Genomic DNA, 16,798 nt, shown 5'->3' on the forward strand with positions numbered 1-16,798 from the left:
AATAGCCCTCAATAGATATGATTTGAGGCATGAGAAAAGCAACTTTGTTTTTCTCCGTTCCCAGCTTATCATGTACCCATGCAAGCCAGGTCGTGTCTCCTGTGCCAGCCTCTCACTGTGTTGTCTCCTGTATTGTTAAGTACAGATCCCTAGGCCTACTTCTCCTATCTGGTGAACGCGTTTATTTATGTCCTGTGCATGTCTCATTCCAACGCTGTCTCTTTGACAGCTAGCCTAGTTCCCACATAGGATCTCTCGGCTACTGTTTCATTTCTCTACTACCTTAGAGGACTAGAACGACAGTTCCTTAGTTTTTGCTTATTACTGTGGTGTCTTCTATCCATTATTAATCGACTGTGCACACGACTGTTGCGATAATAATTCCTTGCGATTTAGGGCGAATATCGCAGACATTTTACAACGCTTCAATGTTGTATCGCCTTTTTTTCTCCCTCTCTTTCTCTTTCTCCGCCTCAAGTATCGATTTATGCGTCGTGCATACACACAACGGGCAACGGACAGGTAGCCACGTTGTACCCCGCACACCCGTTAGGTTGCATTTGTGTGGTGGACACAACGGCCTAGACGCGGGATATTTTGTTCGTGGTTACACGAAATATCGACTAAGGGCAGAAGATCCCATCGAGCTCGAAAAACTAGGTTCGGCAAAACGATGGTCGTTTTAGTTCCCACATGTAGATCTATGTAGAGACGCCACGCCCCACGATCATCCGTTTAGAACGTAGATAGTTCGCAAGCTCTGATCCTAATTTTCTTTGCAACGCGTCGCAATACGAAAGTAAATCTCGGCGCTCTCCGGTCAAGATGCACTAAGAAAGTAAAAATACCACAGAGGTAATGTGAAGAGGGGATCTCGCAAACGATCTGAAAAAAAAAATGGAAATAGATACACGATAAGGTCGGGGTCCAAGATCCTGTCGGCAATGGCCCAGGGTACTTGCATTTTTGACTTCAATTACCTGTGGATATTTCTGATCCCTTGTACGGGAAATGAAAACTGGACAATTGCGAAGTACGATTACGAGTAAGCTGTCTGACTTTCCGGATTTCCGGGCGTGAACTTGTGAATCGAGTTCAGCATTCAGGAGAAAAAAAAACGCACGTACAAAAAACCTGACATATCCATTTCAACAGTGCGTTCCCAAATGATCGTACCGAATGCACAGCAGTGTACCAACGTAGATGCAAAAGACCCTCCCTTCCTTTTAGGCTTGCCTAATCTGAGGAACATGTATATAAATAGGCTGTGGACAAGGGCTGATCACGGCAGCAATGTCATTTTGAACGTGGGTTTGGGAGAAGAGGGTTAGGGGTAGTACTTGATACTCCGTTGCCTCAGGTCTTTGTTCCATGGGCTTTGGTTTTTCCTTTCTATTTTCGTGAGTCTGAAGTGGCAACAAATTTCCAGAGGGCGCATGCTCCATGAAATCAATCCAGCCGCATGCGCTTGGGCTTTGTTCCAACAGGAAAGAAAAAAAGGGGGACAGGAGACGCCCTTTTTCCCTTTTTTCTTTTTTTTACCATAGCCGTTCGCAGATGGAAGTTTCTATAGCAAGTACAAGGCAGAATGATGGAGAAGTGTAACGGAACAGGGAGGAAGCGACTGAGAGATGACGCGAGTTGTCCCGCGTGTCCCTTGAGCATCAAAGAGGCCAAGACGAGCTTTCCATTTACGTCGCCCTTAGCACCACACTTTTGTTTTTACGTCCACTTTTGCACGAACTAGTTTTTTTTGTAGGTCAGGTCTCGCACGGTAAGATGTACGCCTCCATCGAAGCCTTCTTTTGTACACCCTTCTCGGTCTGTCTTAGGGCGCCTCAAAGCCGACTAGTGTTGCCCCATTTTGAGGGTGAAAGAGAATGCTGCAGGGGTGCAATGCTTCTTTGTTTGTCGCTCATGGCAAACGCACGCGGCCCGCTTAGAAATTCATGCAAAAAAAATAAGGACCAGAACGACGATTGTGTCCGCATGTCATTTTGTTTATTTGTATGATATCAATGGCATTATGATCAATAGACTCCGAATCCAACTAAGTCGAGTTATTTCTCTGTCTTTTGCGCCCTCCAAACAAAGGCACAAAACGAAAGAACGGAAGGATCCGAGGGTGCGATGGCTAACGATTGATACACGATAACACACTCTCTGCTTTTCAGCGAGAGCTACTAGCACAGAACCATATACATGTGCCCCTCTCGCACATTTACACATCCAGCAGCTCGAATGGCGTGTTTGGACTTTGGATGGGGCGCCGTTTAGGATCCAACCTTGTTTTTTTTTCTCCCTCACTCTCTTTTGCTTGCTTGCTTTCGCTCCCTGTAGATAATTCCCTCACCCGAATTATCGTGCGCACTATCGCCATCATTCATTTAGACTAATGGTCTGCGCAATAGAAAGATAGACGCGATCGAACAAAGTGCAGACTGCAGGAGAATGATAAATATTCATGCGCGTTGCATGTTCACACAACCGTCAGTACTCTGATCAACATTCGTTTCGCTTAGACACATGAGAGTGCAGCGACAGGGATATTCATCTCGCTTATGGTAGTCTATACGTACAGAAACAATAAGGTATAGAAGGTATAGTTCGTCCTTCTTGCGCGTACCCTACGGTTTCAGCAGAAAACGTGTCGATGATGCTGGTTTGCCCTTTTTACCTCCGTGCGCATTTTTTCTTTGATGGGAACAGAGTCATGCGAACATCCCTACGACGCTATGCCGTGAAAAGTAAAAAACGATCGCCTGACATAGGTAAGCAATGTCCGTTAAGTCCTACACGTGGCCACTATTTTGTCGCACAGGCGAGATAAGAAGAATCCCAATCCTTTCTCTTTAAAAGCAAAAGGGCCCTGGAGGGCTCTTTTACCAGGCGAGAAAGATATGAAATAGCTCTTGTTGCAATAAACACGCGCGCTATCATAGTGCACTTATAGAAAGAACGCCTCATATTCAACACATATTAGAAATCATTGCAACCTGGGTTATCAGTTATATTTGACAACCCATGCAGAAACTCGTGTAGATAAGGGCAACCTGAGCGTAAACAACAGACACCCCCGCGAAGTAGGCGCCGTCTGAAGGTATGATTTAGGCCATAGATCCGATTTTCAGGGTAAGCGAGCTACATGGATTTCCGCATGGGTTGTCAACTAAGAGCGACAACCCATGTTGTCAAGTAGAATTATTCCTAGTTCTTTTGACAAACTATTTATTCGCCAACCGGTCGGGAATGTTTATTTGCCGACCCGTACCTGCCATGTGTAGACGTGTGGTTATTCTGCTATTTGCCGTTGCCCGATCGATTTGTCATACCCCTTCTTATCTGTTCCTTGCCCCGTTAACTAGCCATATAGATCCCTGTCTGCTTGCCATCTCATCAGCTTGTCATATTGTTCCTTGCCTGCTTGCCACCCGGTGTCCTCTAAAACCGCTTTTTTTAGGTCTTTTCTTTCTAATTTGATCTTATTGAAGTCTTTATAGGTCGAGATAGTCCTCGGCTTTTTTACCCATGATTTCGCCTTGGATAACTTATCCGCACTTGGTCGCACCTCCCTTGCTGCAATGAATAGATAGGGATCAATATGGCTAGTTGGCGAGGCGACAAATAGCATAGGGGTCGATGAATAACCACGTCTACACATGGCAGGGGTCGGCAAATAAGCATTTTCGACCGGAAGAATATAATCTCACCCCCCCGTAAGATTTTATTCTTACACCCCCCGTGAGATTATCCAAAGCACATAGTGAAATTTTATTCTCACACCCCCCGTAAGAGCTTTAATCTTACACCCTGTTATTCTATAGCGAAACAAAGATAATCTCACGGGCATATAAAAGAGGCTTTATGATCAATACCTGGGTTTCTAAGTGCTTAAGCGCCTGACACCCCGTTATCGTCGCCCAGATGTGTCAAGAGTGCAAACTTCAGTACATCTCTCTCTCTCTCTCTACCAGTGCGCACTTTTGTACACCTCTCTCTATACCAGCCCGCACTTTTTTTCTTCTGCCCTGACCACGCGCCATCGTACCCAATACGTAATTGTTAATAGATTGCTCTTGCTTCTATCACACATCTAGTCCCATCACCTCAATTCGTTTAAGGATCCAGATCTTTTTAGCCATCGCTTCCTTAATATAGACTGTAGTTCAGCTCCGTTCTCTGATACCAGGTGTGTTACACCCTTGACACACTCGGGCGACGCACTAAATTGCTGTTTACCAGTAGGGTGATAACGGAGTGTCATACTAGGTCTACATGTAGATTCACATATCAGTTTCCTTATCGCTGGAGAATCTACCCCTTTGTCCAATCCAATAAGAGGCAGGATTGAGCCAGATTCCAGTCCAAAGCTGAATTACGAGACGCCATGGAAATAGGAAACAGACAGTCGTTTGTGATCATATTGGAGTAGTACTTTACGACTCAAAATCACTATCGTGGATCTTTGCAAAGGTTTAATGCTAGATTTAGTATGCTATGATGTCGACAGTGCTTCGCCCAGCTTCTACAATATCTCAGTGCACTGTTGACACCGATGCAACTAGTATATAAACCCTATCTACGCATAGAATTAGATAGCAGCATTCGCCCAATAAAATACCCTTTTCACCCTAGATCCTTCGACACCTCAGATACTCCAATCGTTTGCAAGCATCCCGACGCGTAGGGAGCTACCTAGCTTTCACTGTCGTGGGAAATGATAAGCAAGGTGCTTTCCCGTCTCTACATCTGCCCAATTTTTACACCGATCTACACTCGCTCCACCGAACCGCCATTTTCATTTTACTTATTTTCAGTTGGAGACATACGACTAGGGGATTTGAATGTACCAAAGTGAGGGGCCTTAGAGTGCGTTCTTTTTCCACTTGTAGAAACCGGACTGGAAGGTCCGGTGCCAGAAGCAGAAGCAGAAGCAGCTTGCATAGCTTGCCCCTGCCCTTGACCTGCTGCAATCTGGGCAATAGAGCTCAGGACCCGTTGCTCCATAGCTGTGATTAGCGTGCACTGTTCCTCTTAAAACGCCATGATTTGCATGCGCTGTACATGTTGCTGTTGAGTATTTGCAATGTCCGAGCCCCGCAAACTCTCGGATAGTTGCACCAACCACTCTTCCTGAATCAAATGTCATTGAAGTAGCCGAAATGACGTTATTGTTGAATATGAGTGCATTGCTGCCGCTAAACGCCTCATCGCCTTTGTGGTTCTCCTCATCAACCTCGTCACCAGATGTACCTGAGGCATTGGCGACCTCCAAATCATCAGGGAGAATTTGAGCGCTGTCAATAAGTTGAAGCCCTGGAACGTTAATCGGGATGTTGGAATGGCGCAGACCCACTTGTAATGCTTGCTCAGGCTATCTCTTGTCAGGAATGGCTTTCTGCGCCTTTCAAATCGGACGAACACATTTAAAAGGACGTTTCTCACTTGAACTGGCGCCGTTGAGTGCAACCGAATCAAGTGGTTTTTTTCTGACTTGGTCAATGGCACAGGTCCGTCCCCGTCCCTGACCGGGAGACCCTGATCAATGCGACGCTCCTGTGGCTGGATCGCCGCTTTCCTGTCCAGCAGTCCCTGGACGCAGTTGTAGAATGTACATTCGTTTCTCTGTGCCTTGATCACTGTAGTTAGCGTAGCGTGTAGTGGAACGCTGGCGAGGAAGGTAATTTGCAACAGTGATGTTGATTATAGAGTGTTAGGGTGTGCACAGAGAAAAAAATTTGCGAGAAAGAGTGCATTTCACCATGCCCTCCACCTTCGTAGAATATATAACTCCATATCTCCATGACCAGATAATCTCGAGCAACGGCCAGGTTGTGTCACTCTCTCTCTTCGTCCAATTGCTTTACGCCCATCTGCAGCTCGTCCTTTTGCTCGTTCTCATGCCTATGTCATACTCCTGCACGCCTATCTGGAGCTCGTCCTTTTTGAGCTCGTCCTCTTTTCTTTTTCGAAATGTGCAAGGCTGTTTGCATGCAATGCTAGACTTTAAGTCAAGATGATTAGGGTTTGTCTTATGTAGAAAGAAAAGAAGAGAGAGGTCGCTAAATCACGATGGGTAATCAATGGCCATAAGCATCAGCAGCATCAGCAACACCACATATTCACCAGAGTCTGTTATGCAAGGCTATAGTCTATGGTCTATCCAGACTGGGTATCCGGAGAATGTCCTGAGATACGTCTTACTCATAGACTAGATGCTCATAAACAATTGCACTCAGTAAACTCTTGATGCTCACCTTGCGCATTATCCAAAGCGCCTTTGCAATTGAGAAGCATTTAGAGGTATCGCCACGCGTTTGCTTTTTCAACCTTCTTCCATGATGTTCTGAGAAGTTCACCTGGACTTAACTCACATATTTAAGGCTCCAAAACTAGGAACTAGGGAGATTCATTCAATTGGGCTGTAACCGTTGGATTATGTTTCGATGCACAGGACAAGAGCGACGCGTATGGCGCTGCACGAAAGATCGTTTGTAACAACCGGCTTCTGAATAATACCTCTGATTGACTAGTAGCCTCACTGCCTACCATGGCAAGAAGCAACGGGGTAATGCGGCGTAGGGGATCTAATAACGAGTTCTGTAACTTCTATCATTAGTTCTATTTACAATAGGAGACACCACGCGAATAGGACTTCGGCAAGGGCGTGCTTCGGTTACTTACTGGTTCGCGGTGCAGGGTCCTCCTTTAGATTGGAATGTATGAACACAAAGGTAAACGAAAATGGAAGGAAATAAATATAGGATCTGTTTAGCTAAATGGTACGAGCTAGGACTATATTCCTTTGGAATGACTGAGGTAGTTGCAAGGAGTTCGCATATGTGATATCCGATGAGGTGAGGAGTCATGACAATGAAGTCCACCTCTCTAGAGTCGTTGTATGCCAATACTCGCTGATCAGGCCTCGATTGTACCTTTATAATGCCGTTTGACGAGGGTGGGCCGATGACGGATGCTCAATGAGACGATCGGTGATTGAGGAAGCGCTGCAGGGCAAGTACAATGCCTAAATAAGAGCGGTTGACGGTGCAAAGATGGCGAATGATCAGGATTGGTATTCCCTGTTGACTGTATCTTGTTGCGTGGGTTACTGACGGTGGTATCAGTACCTGTCGTTGCTGTGGTGTTATCCGGACAATCTGGACGAATGCGACGTGTGATACACATGATTTTAGGAAAGAAGACTCTGGTCCAGGAACCAGACCGTTTATTCTTTTATTCTGGGGCAGTGCTCTTTCCCGTGATCCAATATCAACTTTGCGAGGCCAACCGAATGATTGTCATTTACTACACCACGGAATCCATTTGCATAGGTCGACCGAACTGGGAAAGCCCTCCGCGAGACTTCTCTGGCATCATACTCTCAAGACTGGACCCAGCCGGAATCATTGTGGTTTATTCCATCCACAACAAGATCCATCGCAGTCAACAGGAGTCCGTTGTGGTTATGGTTGGCCATTCATATTTTTGCACCTGCCTCTTGCTGCAAAACACGGAGATTGTGTGCAGGCACTTCTTTTGCGTGATGCAAGGGGACAGCAGGTGCAAGTATTTGATCAGCCTCGTTCTCAGGCGCTGGTTCAAGGAGCAGTGGCAGGATCTTGAAGGTTTCGAGACGAAAATTGGTTCAAAGCTTCTAGTCGCCTACCCGCATTACATCGCCTCCACCAGGACCGAGGATCACCCCGCCAGCGCTTGTACGAGGATTGTGCACACCTTGTTCTCTACAGGATCCTCGACACCACAGCCAAGAAAGGAAGAGCGACTGAGGATAAAGTGGCACACAGATGTTACAGGGATCGCGAGAGAGCTGGCCATCATGGGGACAGCCGGTCCAGCAATGCGATGCAAACGCTCAACAACCTCTCAATCTCGCTGAAACGGAGACGGGACTCATAGAGCTACAGGACGCGTCTGACAACGAAGCAGGTCTTAGTGTCACTAAAGACCCACTTGTGGTGAAGCCGAAGGGGCGTCCAGGAGCCAAACGTATCAAGAGCAGCAGTGAGATGTCGCGACCATCCAAAGAATTCCATCCTGCTGAAACAGACCTTGAACAATAAACGAGTGATTTTTTTTTTTTTAAACGAGGCCCTACAGACTACCCCCGTGAGAATATGGCGCTCACCTCCCCGTGAAAAAAAAAAGCTTGAATTATTCTTACCGGGATGTAAGAATAACCCGCTTACACCTCTGTGAAATGACAAAACGGGGGATAATCTCACGGGGGGGTGAGATTATATTCTTCCGGGCAATAAGCCAAGAAAAAAACAAAAGATGCTCATTGCAGGGATCGAACCTGCGGCCTTCGCGTTATTAGCACGACGCTCTACCGACTAAGCTAAACGAGCTCGATTGATGATTGGAGTCTCAGAACTTCTATATATCGAAATTCTCCGCAACCTTTTATTCTATAAGTGCAAGGTTGACTTAATTTACGATCTCTAAATGCAGCATTCCTTAAATGCACGGTCTTTAAATGCAAGGTACAGTTAGACACGAGCCTTAGAAAGTGTTCTACATAGCAAACTGACCCCAATTGTTCTCTTCAGAAGACCATCCTGGGCAAACAAATCTTCTTAAAATAAAAGCCGCTTATCAGAATCCTGTTGGAGGAGGACAAATGACCCCACGAAATTTCAGTATCAGGAACGGAATGCTGCGCCCAGTAAATGAGTTATTAAGTTTAGCACACTCCGGAAAATCTTATATGTATATAGCCCAGGTATATATGTCACCCATACCTCCTTTACCTATTCCAGAGCCCCTCATCCGATCATCACCAGAACTGACACATTGGTAGCACCGCCTCCGATAAACATCCTCATCAGCTATCATACTAGTCAAGTTTTATGGATGTCCGGGTAATGAAAAAAAAAAAGAGAAAGAACGCTAACTTATTGGTCCCAAATCAAAGCGAAAATGGCCTAGGTTCATTTCCAGTAAGATCCTACTTCGAGACCTAGGCAAGACAACTCTCCCTGAGTTTATACCCCACAAATCTATTACGACTATGAAGCTATGCATTAGTGTGAAGGAAAAGTATATTAAGAACCTCTGTGTTATGAAAGTTAATGTGGAGGGAAAAGTAAAGCTCACAGTTGTATATCTGATGAGAAACGAGAAAAACCTCAGTGTGATGGGGTGGATGCAAGAAAAAGATAAAACTCGCTGGCGTGACAACGTCTGTGCGTTCCAGCCTCAAATCAATAACCCCTTTCGAACGGATCTCAATCATTCCTTGGGGAAAACGCAGAGTGCGAAAAAAGGCCCAGTGGCACTATTATTCTTATTGTTTTATTTTCTTCTTGACATAGAAATTCTTCTCTCCTTTTCTCCTTGGTATCATCTTAAAATTGGTTCTATTGCGCCTTCTATTGTCGTGGCGCTTTTTGCTGAATTCGCTTTCCTTCCCTGCTTGCTTTGCAATGACATGTGGGTTCTGTGAGTCCAAACACTTTCAGTACCACCTGGTGATTAGGTATGAATTGAAATTTTCATATTCTTTCTACTTGACAATGTAGCATACCCCCTCCATAAGTTTGTGGCCAGGATGGCTTCAAGCTCGTACGACTCATCATTACAACCATCTAGGGCCTGTGTGGGAGGTTTGAGCCGGATAGAGTGTAACTGCGCTCTAGTTTCTGATCCGTGACATCAAATGATCCAGCAGAGCGTAGGCCTTATTCTTCGTGCTTCCATGACCTTGTAAAAACCCTAGTACGTTAGTGCAAGCTTCCTTTCTGATAGTTGGTCTCTGGCCATGACATGGCACCCAAGGAAAAACCCCATAATGCGGTGTGAACAATTGACAAAGTCGCTGACTTGTGAACACTTCCTGCTCGCACATTTAACTGAAGTTGGATCGAAGGAGAATAAGTATTCTAGAAGTCAAGATGACTCTCGAATTGCCTTTGAATACTCTCTTTGAAGGCTCTAATATATATCTTTGCAACACTATTAGAACCAGGATGATATACTTTAGACAGCTTATGTTCAGTTTGCAGCTTTTGCGAAACGAGTTTGGCTACTTCTTCCACGGACTTGGTGCCGTTGTCGCTTTGAGTAATCTTTGGAAACACGCCCCACTGGTATATATCCTATCTACACCTAGAGCTAAATGGCAGCATTCGACCCAATAAAGCCATTCATCCTAGATTTGCTTTCTCGGCTCCTCATCGCTTAGAATTTAGTAGCCCTGTACTATAGACACATTCGAAATCGCAGTTGAGCAATATCTCTTTTTGATTCATAATGTATGCCAAATGTCTGTGATCAATATTCTACCCCACAAATAATGGCGGAACCTTATGGGAGCAAAGATAATGCCTAAGAGGCTCACACTTGAAAGCAGGATGGTTCTTTTCGTGTTTGTACTGCACAGCGCGCGCTTGAAAGGAAATGTTACTCGCCTTGGAATCGCCATCTTTCCCGTTCGGCAACGAGTACAAGGCCGCACCGATGCCTACACCAGGATCATCAGCGGGGAGATAAAAAGGCTCTTTAAAGTTCATGGGTGTTTGAGGAGCCAGATTTCTGATTGTGCTTTTCAGCTCGAATGTACATGTACCTTGGCATTGTGCAACTGATTTAGCGGTGCTGTGATAGTGCTGTAGAGCGGGATGTAATCCCTAAAGTAATCTTTATTCGTCGGAAGGACTCGCAACTGAAGGCTGGCAACCTTTTCCGTATTGACGCTGCGTCCTTCTCCGTTGATAATAAATTCTAAAAGAATGCCTTCAGCACTTACTTACTCGATTAGTGATTAGCTTCGCTTCAGTTAATCGATTGACGACCACTCTGGCGTATGGCAGATGTTCTTCGATTGACCTGAACAATAATGTTACTAACATTGATTGTTGTATGGGCTGCCTCTCGGGACAAGAACGACGACTCCTATATTCCACCACTTCAGCACTGTCTGCTATATATTTAGCAAAGTCAACTGTGCGCTAAACCTAATATTTCATTTTTTAAACGTTCTTCGCACCTCTTTCTCATTCATTTTCGTCCTAAAATATCGTTAGACATCCTCTAAAGCTGCTCCAATGAACAAAGTCAATTGCATCGCTATTATGAGAGCTAGCGATATAATGACAGGTGAAGGTGGTCGCCAATATCACTGCTACAGTTGTCTACAATTATATCAATTTTAAGAGTAATCTGAGAAGAGACTCTGAAAGTGAAGAGGATGTATAATGTAGAGGTGGTTTTGCGCAGCACTGCATTTCCATATGTCAATGCACTCATCCAGGCTAACAGTTTCTCGCTACGTGAATCGGGGAAATGTAGGATCTTACAACATGGCGAATATTGGGCTCTCCTATATACCGGATCAGGCTCGTACGGAGTCGCTCCGTCGGCCATCTCGCCCCGTACCCGCCAATCCCCAATAGTTGCCTCTTCCGACTACATGAATCTCGAACGGTACTTCTAGCCTGTACTTAGCTCACTTCTCTAGTCGCAAAATTAAGTTTCCTCATTTGCATGGAGCTTCTACATGTTACAATGGTCAGATCCGCATGGTCTTCATGAGAACGCGAGTACGAACGCGCTGGCCAAGATGTATGACGATCAAATGGGCTGTGGTGAAGTGGACGACCGCTGCACACATTTTGATGCCTGCTTTCAGGCGGTATAGATGCGTCCTGACATGGTCATGTTATACATGGGCAGGTGTGTATGGATAGGTACCGGTATTTGCTTATGGGTACACCAATGCAAAACTGAGATAGATAAATTGCTGACGAGACTATTATTCATCTCAAACGCACAAAGAGTTCGAGGAATGGTCAATTTGAGCGTCCGGAAAAGCATGTGGGTCGAGCTGGGGTAGACGAGAGAGACAACAAAGAATGCTCTCGAACGGTTATTTACCTTGCACCTTTCGAACAAAGTTATACATGTACATACGCGATGGTATTTCCATAGGGCAGAACTGAGCACATGTTTGGTGCCTACTGCCGAGTGCCCCGTGGGCGCGTAATAATAATAACAATAGAAGTATGTATCCAATGTTTGGTCCCTGCGCTGTGTTTTCTATGTTTTGTCGGATCCACCTTGGAGCCTTCCTTCGCGGCTTCCTAGACATTTACGATGTGGATGCAACGGCTTGGCGTCTATTTTTTGTTGTTCATTAGACATTAGACAGAGGAGGACACGAGGGACATGCAATTTAAATTTTGCACGCTTTGTCCTTTCCTCGCTCTCTATCTCTTTTCCCTTCTCTTTCACACACACACACACTCTCTAGCTTGCTCACTTTGTCTTCATTGCATTCCTCGCTCATCTACATCTCTTCAAACCTCATTCAACTACTATTTGGTTTCCGTTGACTCGTTCGCGCTCTTTTTTGTACCATCACACGGGTATCATCATCATTAAAGAAAAACCAGGGAGGGAGACCGATTTTCTATTTCTCCACATTTTCACACTTTCACACCTTCACGCTTTTTTCTTTTTTCCTCACATTCCTCATCATACTCACCATGCACAAGATGTTCAAGCTACACTCAAAGGCCTCCTCGGCCACCTCCTCTAGCACATCCATCAGTGCCGGTTCCTCAGGTGGTTCAGGAAGCATTAGTGGCTCTGGGTGCAGCGGTAATCAAGGACCCAAGACCGGCATTTATCTAGTCGGCGCTACGTACCTGGATATAATTATGCATGTCCACTCCTTTCCAGCAGAGGACACCAAGCAGAAGGCACAGAAGGTTGAACAAAGACGCGGAGGTAACGCTGCCAACACAGCTGAGGTTTTGGGACAGGATCCGAGGACCAAGGTCTGGTACATGAGCAGCATGCCATCGCCGGCCGCTTCCAAGTAAGGGCTGGAACAAATGAAAATGTATTGTTTGTATGTACCGAGCTTACTGGGGCGGCGGCTCTCCATGGGCGTTGATCGAACGGCATTTCGACCAAACGACAACCGTATTCATAGTTATCACATCGGCATCAACAACTCTCGCTCTCCGTCGTCCCCTATCGCCGCCTTGCCTTGCAGTTATATTTTGTTCACTAAAGTGTGATAAATGAAAAAAAAAAAATCGGGTCGAGCAGCTGCATAGGCCATGCATACTAAAGCTCTGCCAGTCCTCTCACGGCTCTCTGCGCGGGTCGAGATCTTTTTTGTTGTTGTTATTGTCGTTGTCGTTGTTTTTCCATCTCTCAAAAGCTCGCGCTCAATTTTTCTTTCCCACCATTCTGTAACATTTTGTTCAGCACACTAAACCTGAAATTATTGTTTCTTGTATCGCTGTTTTTATCATTCATAGGGTGTTACTTCGGTCATTGGAAGAGAGTAATGTCAAAACGGAAGCATGCGTCTTTCATTCGTCCCAGCTCACTCCTCCGCAGGCATACATCATCTCTTCCCTCGATTCTGGGACACGCACCATCATCAGCCATTCAACCTTGCCAGATCTCACCCTCGAGGAGTTTATCAAAAAATTCGATGCGGCATGCATGAGGGCGGGCGTCTCCGATCTTGTGCAGATGAATTGTCCGTTCCGCTGGATTCATTTTGAGTGTCGTGGCCTGGAGGTGTACAAAATGATTGATTATGTCGAATCGGTCTATATCCGGCAGGGCTGGCGACAAAAACTGACAATCTCGGTCGAGTTTGAAAAGGGCGACCGGCCAGGGATCAAGAACCTGCTTCAACAGGCCGATGTGTGCTTCTTTTCAAAACTATACGCAGAGACACTTGGATTCGATCGACCTGAGGATTTTTTGTCAAGCATCGGAGACTACTGCAAGCCAACGTAAGTGCCAACAGCTTCTTGTGTCCATGATCTATAGAGACTTTTCTGTTCTTGATCTCCATCTTCATTTAATCGACGCCTTATTGTCCCTCTATCTGATTTGTAGAGCGACGTTATTTTGTTGTTGGGGCGCAATGGGTGCTGTTGGTCTCCATCTTGAGAGTCGTACAAGGTTTAGCGCTGGCGCAGGCAAAATCAACATGGTCGTAGATCCTATTGGAGCTGGCGACACCTTCATCGCAGGCATCATACTGGGACTGGGCGTACGTGGATACGACATTGGGCGAGGGTTGAGATTCGCATGTGAACTTGCCTCATTAAAGTGTTCACAGTATGGGTTCCAACGAGTCTTGAAATCGATACCCCCAGACCTGTAGCCCTTGCGTGCATTGAAGCTTTGTATACCCTTCTTTACCTTACTATGCATAATAATACGAATAAACCAAACGTGAATATAAGCAACCAATAACCGACTGTCGTATGTTAGATACAAGGACGCTATTATAAATATACAGGCATCTCAGGAATGTTGCAAGCACAATCTCTCCATGCGACCTTTATGCAGGCAGTAACGGTCGTTATAGTGAAATAGCACAGGTCATTCTCAACGTTAAATTGCTTTGTAGAGAACGCCGGATTTGCACGGTCCTCTATGCGCATAGGATCGAGGGATGCCTTCAGATGTACATATTCCTCATTTGTTGAATGCGAGCAGGTGGAATGTGACCGGTATGTGGGAATAAGGCGAATCTTCATTGACTACAGGAGATACGGATGTTAGAAAAAAAAGGGTGATTGGTTATCTACAGTTGCCACCAATTTTTTAAAGCAGCCAAAGATAAGATTTCATTTGGCACTCTTGTCGGAGTGCTCAAGTGATCTCCATCATTGGCCGCTGCCAGACCCAGGGGTTCCAGAGGCTCTAGAGGTTCCAGGGGTCGGTAGTTATCGCTCGGCATTGCACGGATCTACTACACACACGTGTGATATAGCGAGCAATGGCTACTTTTGGAAGTATATGCCGTAGCGGGATCCAGAGGGTCCAGCCCTGGATGGTTCTCTTCCTTGATTGGGGTGTCGAATGCTGTGGCTTTTTGTGAGTCTTTCGATGGCGGGAGATTATTCTTAACTAACCTTCAAACTCATCCCGCATCTCTTCTCCTCATTCATCCTTCACAACCCTCCATACTCCTGCTCACACCCACACCCCGGCCGTATACCCGCCCCATTACCAGTAATATCGAGCAACAGCGCAACCAAGGCTTATTCAACTAGCACACTTGCCTCACTCAACATGGTTTCCTCAACTCAGAACGTCCTCCGAGTTGGTTTCGGTACGACCTGTGCTGAATATTACCCCCTGGAACTGTTTAACAGCCTCGGTAGCGAATTGACATGTTGCAATTGAAGAGTGATCCATTAATACTGCATTCTTTTGCCTTTTTGTGCGGCAACAACAGTGCCAGAGCACTTCTCCTCTCCACTCCACATGGGTGTTGAGCTCGGCTTCTTTGAGAAGGAAGGCATCGTTGTCGAAAGGGTTTGCTGCCCTAGCGGTACAGGAGAGGTAACGATCTACAATCCTGCTTGAATGTTTTTGTGCCCCAATCATCCGAACTGGTCACTCTCTTTCCCCCAATCCGCTGCTTGACCGAATCGCAGAGGGATGAAGTGAAGCATACCTTCAAATGGATAAATTCTTCAGCGCAGTCAGTTCCTGGATCCATGACTTATTTTCTTGTTCACATTTAATTTTAATTTTGTTTGGATCCAGATGACGGCAAAACTTATCGACGGATCTTTGGATGTCGCCATCGCTCTCACGGAAGGACTCTTGGCCGGTATTGCAAAAGGCCATGATGACTATAAGATTATCGGCACTTATGTCGAGTCCCCACTCTGTAAGTAGATCATTTTGGTGGAGCTGCCCTGACTATCGATCATCTCACTCAATATGGATGCCTTCGTCATTGAACAACTGCAATTATAGGCTGGGCGATCTCGGTTGGCCAGAACTCGAGACATGTCGACCGTAGCACACTTCAAGACGGAAAGATTGGTATCTCAAGGATCGGTAGCGGAAGCCATATCATTCCTTATGTGCTGGCCGAGCAGGAGGGATGGTTGAAGGGAGCCTCGCCTGCTGATCCCGAATACAAGGCGCCATTTGGTTTTGAGATCCTGAATACCTTCCAACACATGAGGGACTCTGTCAATGACGGATCAACGGATGCGTTTCTTTGGGAAAAATTCACGACTAAGGTACGGTGTTGGCCATAGATTCATCTCAGCTGCATATGTGAATTCAATCGGAGGCGTTTGGCAGGATCATTGGTCCCGTTCGTTTCTTATATGGCACCTATCGGGTCATTCCCTACAACCGTTCCTACTTTGCCCTTTTTTTACCTGATCTGTGCATCTCATAACTAGATTATCGTGACCGATTATTAATACTAGTGGATTTTTGTTCGTTTAATAGCCCTATCACGATTCCAGGGAGGTACGCTTGGTCGACACAATCACCCCACCCTGGCCCGCATTTATGATTGCGGCCTCTTCCCGCCACCTGCCCATTTCGGAGGATCCACAGAGACAATCAACATTGGCCCGGTTCTTGAAGGCGCTTTCTTCTGCAACAAGGCATTTTGTCGATCCAGCGAACTACGAAGAATCGGTTTTGTTCGTGAAGAACAAGATGTCGTACACAACACAGGATGTCAAGGACTGGTTCAGTGGCGTCCAGTATCCCGAGGAGGGATGCGAGGTCATCAACCAGGAATCGTTGATCACTTGCGCAAGGATATTGCTCAAGGCTGGTGTCTTCCAAAAGGAGCAAGAGGACGATGTCAAGGCAAACCTGCGGACCAAGTTTATCGATACGAATGTTGCACTGCTCTCGTAAAGAAAGCACGCGACTAGAAATGGGAGGGCAGGGGCCCAAAGAACCATATTTTTATCCCTTTACATAATTATAGCCATTAAAAACACATATCCCAACGCTTAGCGATGCGATC

At 45.8% G+C, this 16,798-nt stretch overlaps 4 protein-coding genes and 1 non-coding gene across 5 annotated transcripts; 4 read left to right on the forward strand and 1 right to left on the reverse strand.

Moving 5' to 3' along the window:
* The first annotated feature begins 52 nt into the window (after positions 1–52).
* On the forward strand, positions 53–1,022 carry BC939DRAFT_457478 (uncharacterized protein). Its single transcript, XM_051556477.1, has 2 exons — positions 53–774; positions 981–1,022. The coding sequence occupies exon 1, from the start codon at positions 429–431 to the stop codon at positions 684–686; it is 258 nt and encodes an 85-aa protein (XP_051410165.1). The 5' UTR covers positions 53–428; the 3' UTR covers positions 687–774; positions 981–1,022.
* A 6,155-nt stretch (positions 1,023–7,177) lies between these two features.
* On the forward strand, positions 7,178–8,090 carry BC939DRAFT_457493 (uncharacterized protein; the record flags this gene model as incomplete). The annotated part of the gene is made up of 2 exons (XM_051556478.1): positions 7,178–7,805; positions 7,864–8,090. A coding segment is annotated over exon 1 (511 nt), but the record flags the coding sequence as incomplete, so codon positions are not given.
* A 209-nt stretch (positions 8,091–8,299) lies between these two features.
* On the reverse strand, positions 8,300–8,372 carry BC939DRAFT_t130. The gene has a single exon. It is a non-coding gene; the product is annotated as a tRNA-Ile (tRNA).
* A 3,845-nt stretch (positions 8,373–12,217) lies between these two features.
* Positions 12,218–14,255, forward strand: BC939DRAFT_457498 (Ribokinase-like protein). Its single transcript, XM_051556479.1, has 3 exons — positions 12,218–12,844; positions 13,296–13,784; positions 13,891–14,255. The coding sequence occupies exons 1-3, from the start codon at positions 12,510–12,512 to the stop codon at positions 14,159–14,161; spliced, it is 1,095 nt and encodes a 364-aa protein (XP_051410167.1). The 5' UTR covers positions 12,218–12,509; the 3' UTR covers positions 14,162–14,255.
* A 689-nt stretch (positions 14,256–14,944) lies between these two features.
* Positions 14,945–16,794, forward strand: BC939DRAFT_457507 (uncharacterized protein). The gene is made up of 5 exons (XM_051556480.1): positions 14,945–15,118; positions 15,245–15,351; positions 15,559–15,685; positions 15,775–16,046; positions 16,264–16,794. Exons 1-5 carry the CDS (start codon positions 15,079–15,081, stop codon positions 16,684–16,686), a joined length of 969 nt encoding a protein of 322 aa, XP_051410168.1. The 5' UTR covers positions 14,945–15,078; the 3' UTR covers positions 16,687–16,794.
* Positions 16,795–16,798: the final 4 nt, after the last annotated feature.

The sequence above is a fragment of the Gamsiella multidivaricata genome, assembly GCF_025024155.1.
Source record: "Gamsiella multidivaricata strain RSA 2152 chromosome Unknown BC939scaffold_51, whole genome shotgun sequence".
Taxonomy (NCBI): domain Eukaryota; kingdom Fungi; phylum Mortierellomycota; class Mortierellomycetes; order Mortierellales; family Mortierellaceae; genus Gamsiella; species Gamsiella multidivaricata.

Coding starts and splice junctions, on each gene's coding strand:
- BC939DRAFT_457478 (XM_051556477.1), top strand. CDS start 429: ATGTTGTATCGCCTTTTTTTCTCCCTCTCTTTCTCTTTCTCCGCCTCA.
- BC939DRAFT_457498 (XM_051556479.1), top strand. CDS start 12,510: ATGCACAAGATGTTCAAGCTACACTCAAAGGCCTCCTCGGCCACCTCC. Junction 12,845..13,295: donor CCATCGCCGGCCGCTTCCAA/GTAAGGGCTGGA, acceptor TATCATTCATAG/GGTGTTACTTCGGTCATTGG. Junction 13,785..13,890: donor GGAGACTACTGCAAGCCAAC/GTAAGTGCCAAC, acceptor TCTGATTTGTAG/AGCGACGTTATTTTGTTGTT.
- BC939DRAFT_457507 (XM_051556480.1), top strand. CDS start 15,079: ATGGTTTCCTCAACTCAGAACGTCCTCCGAGTTGGTTTCG. Junction 15,119..15,244: donor CGTCCTCCGAGTTGGTTTCG/GTACGACCTGTG, acceptor CGGCAACAACAG/TGCCAGAGCACTTCTCCTCT. Junction 16,047..16,263: donor GGGAAAAATTCACGACTAAG/GTACGGTGTTGG, acceptor TTCGTTTAATAG/CCCTATCACGATTCCAGGGA.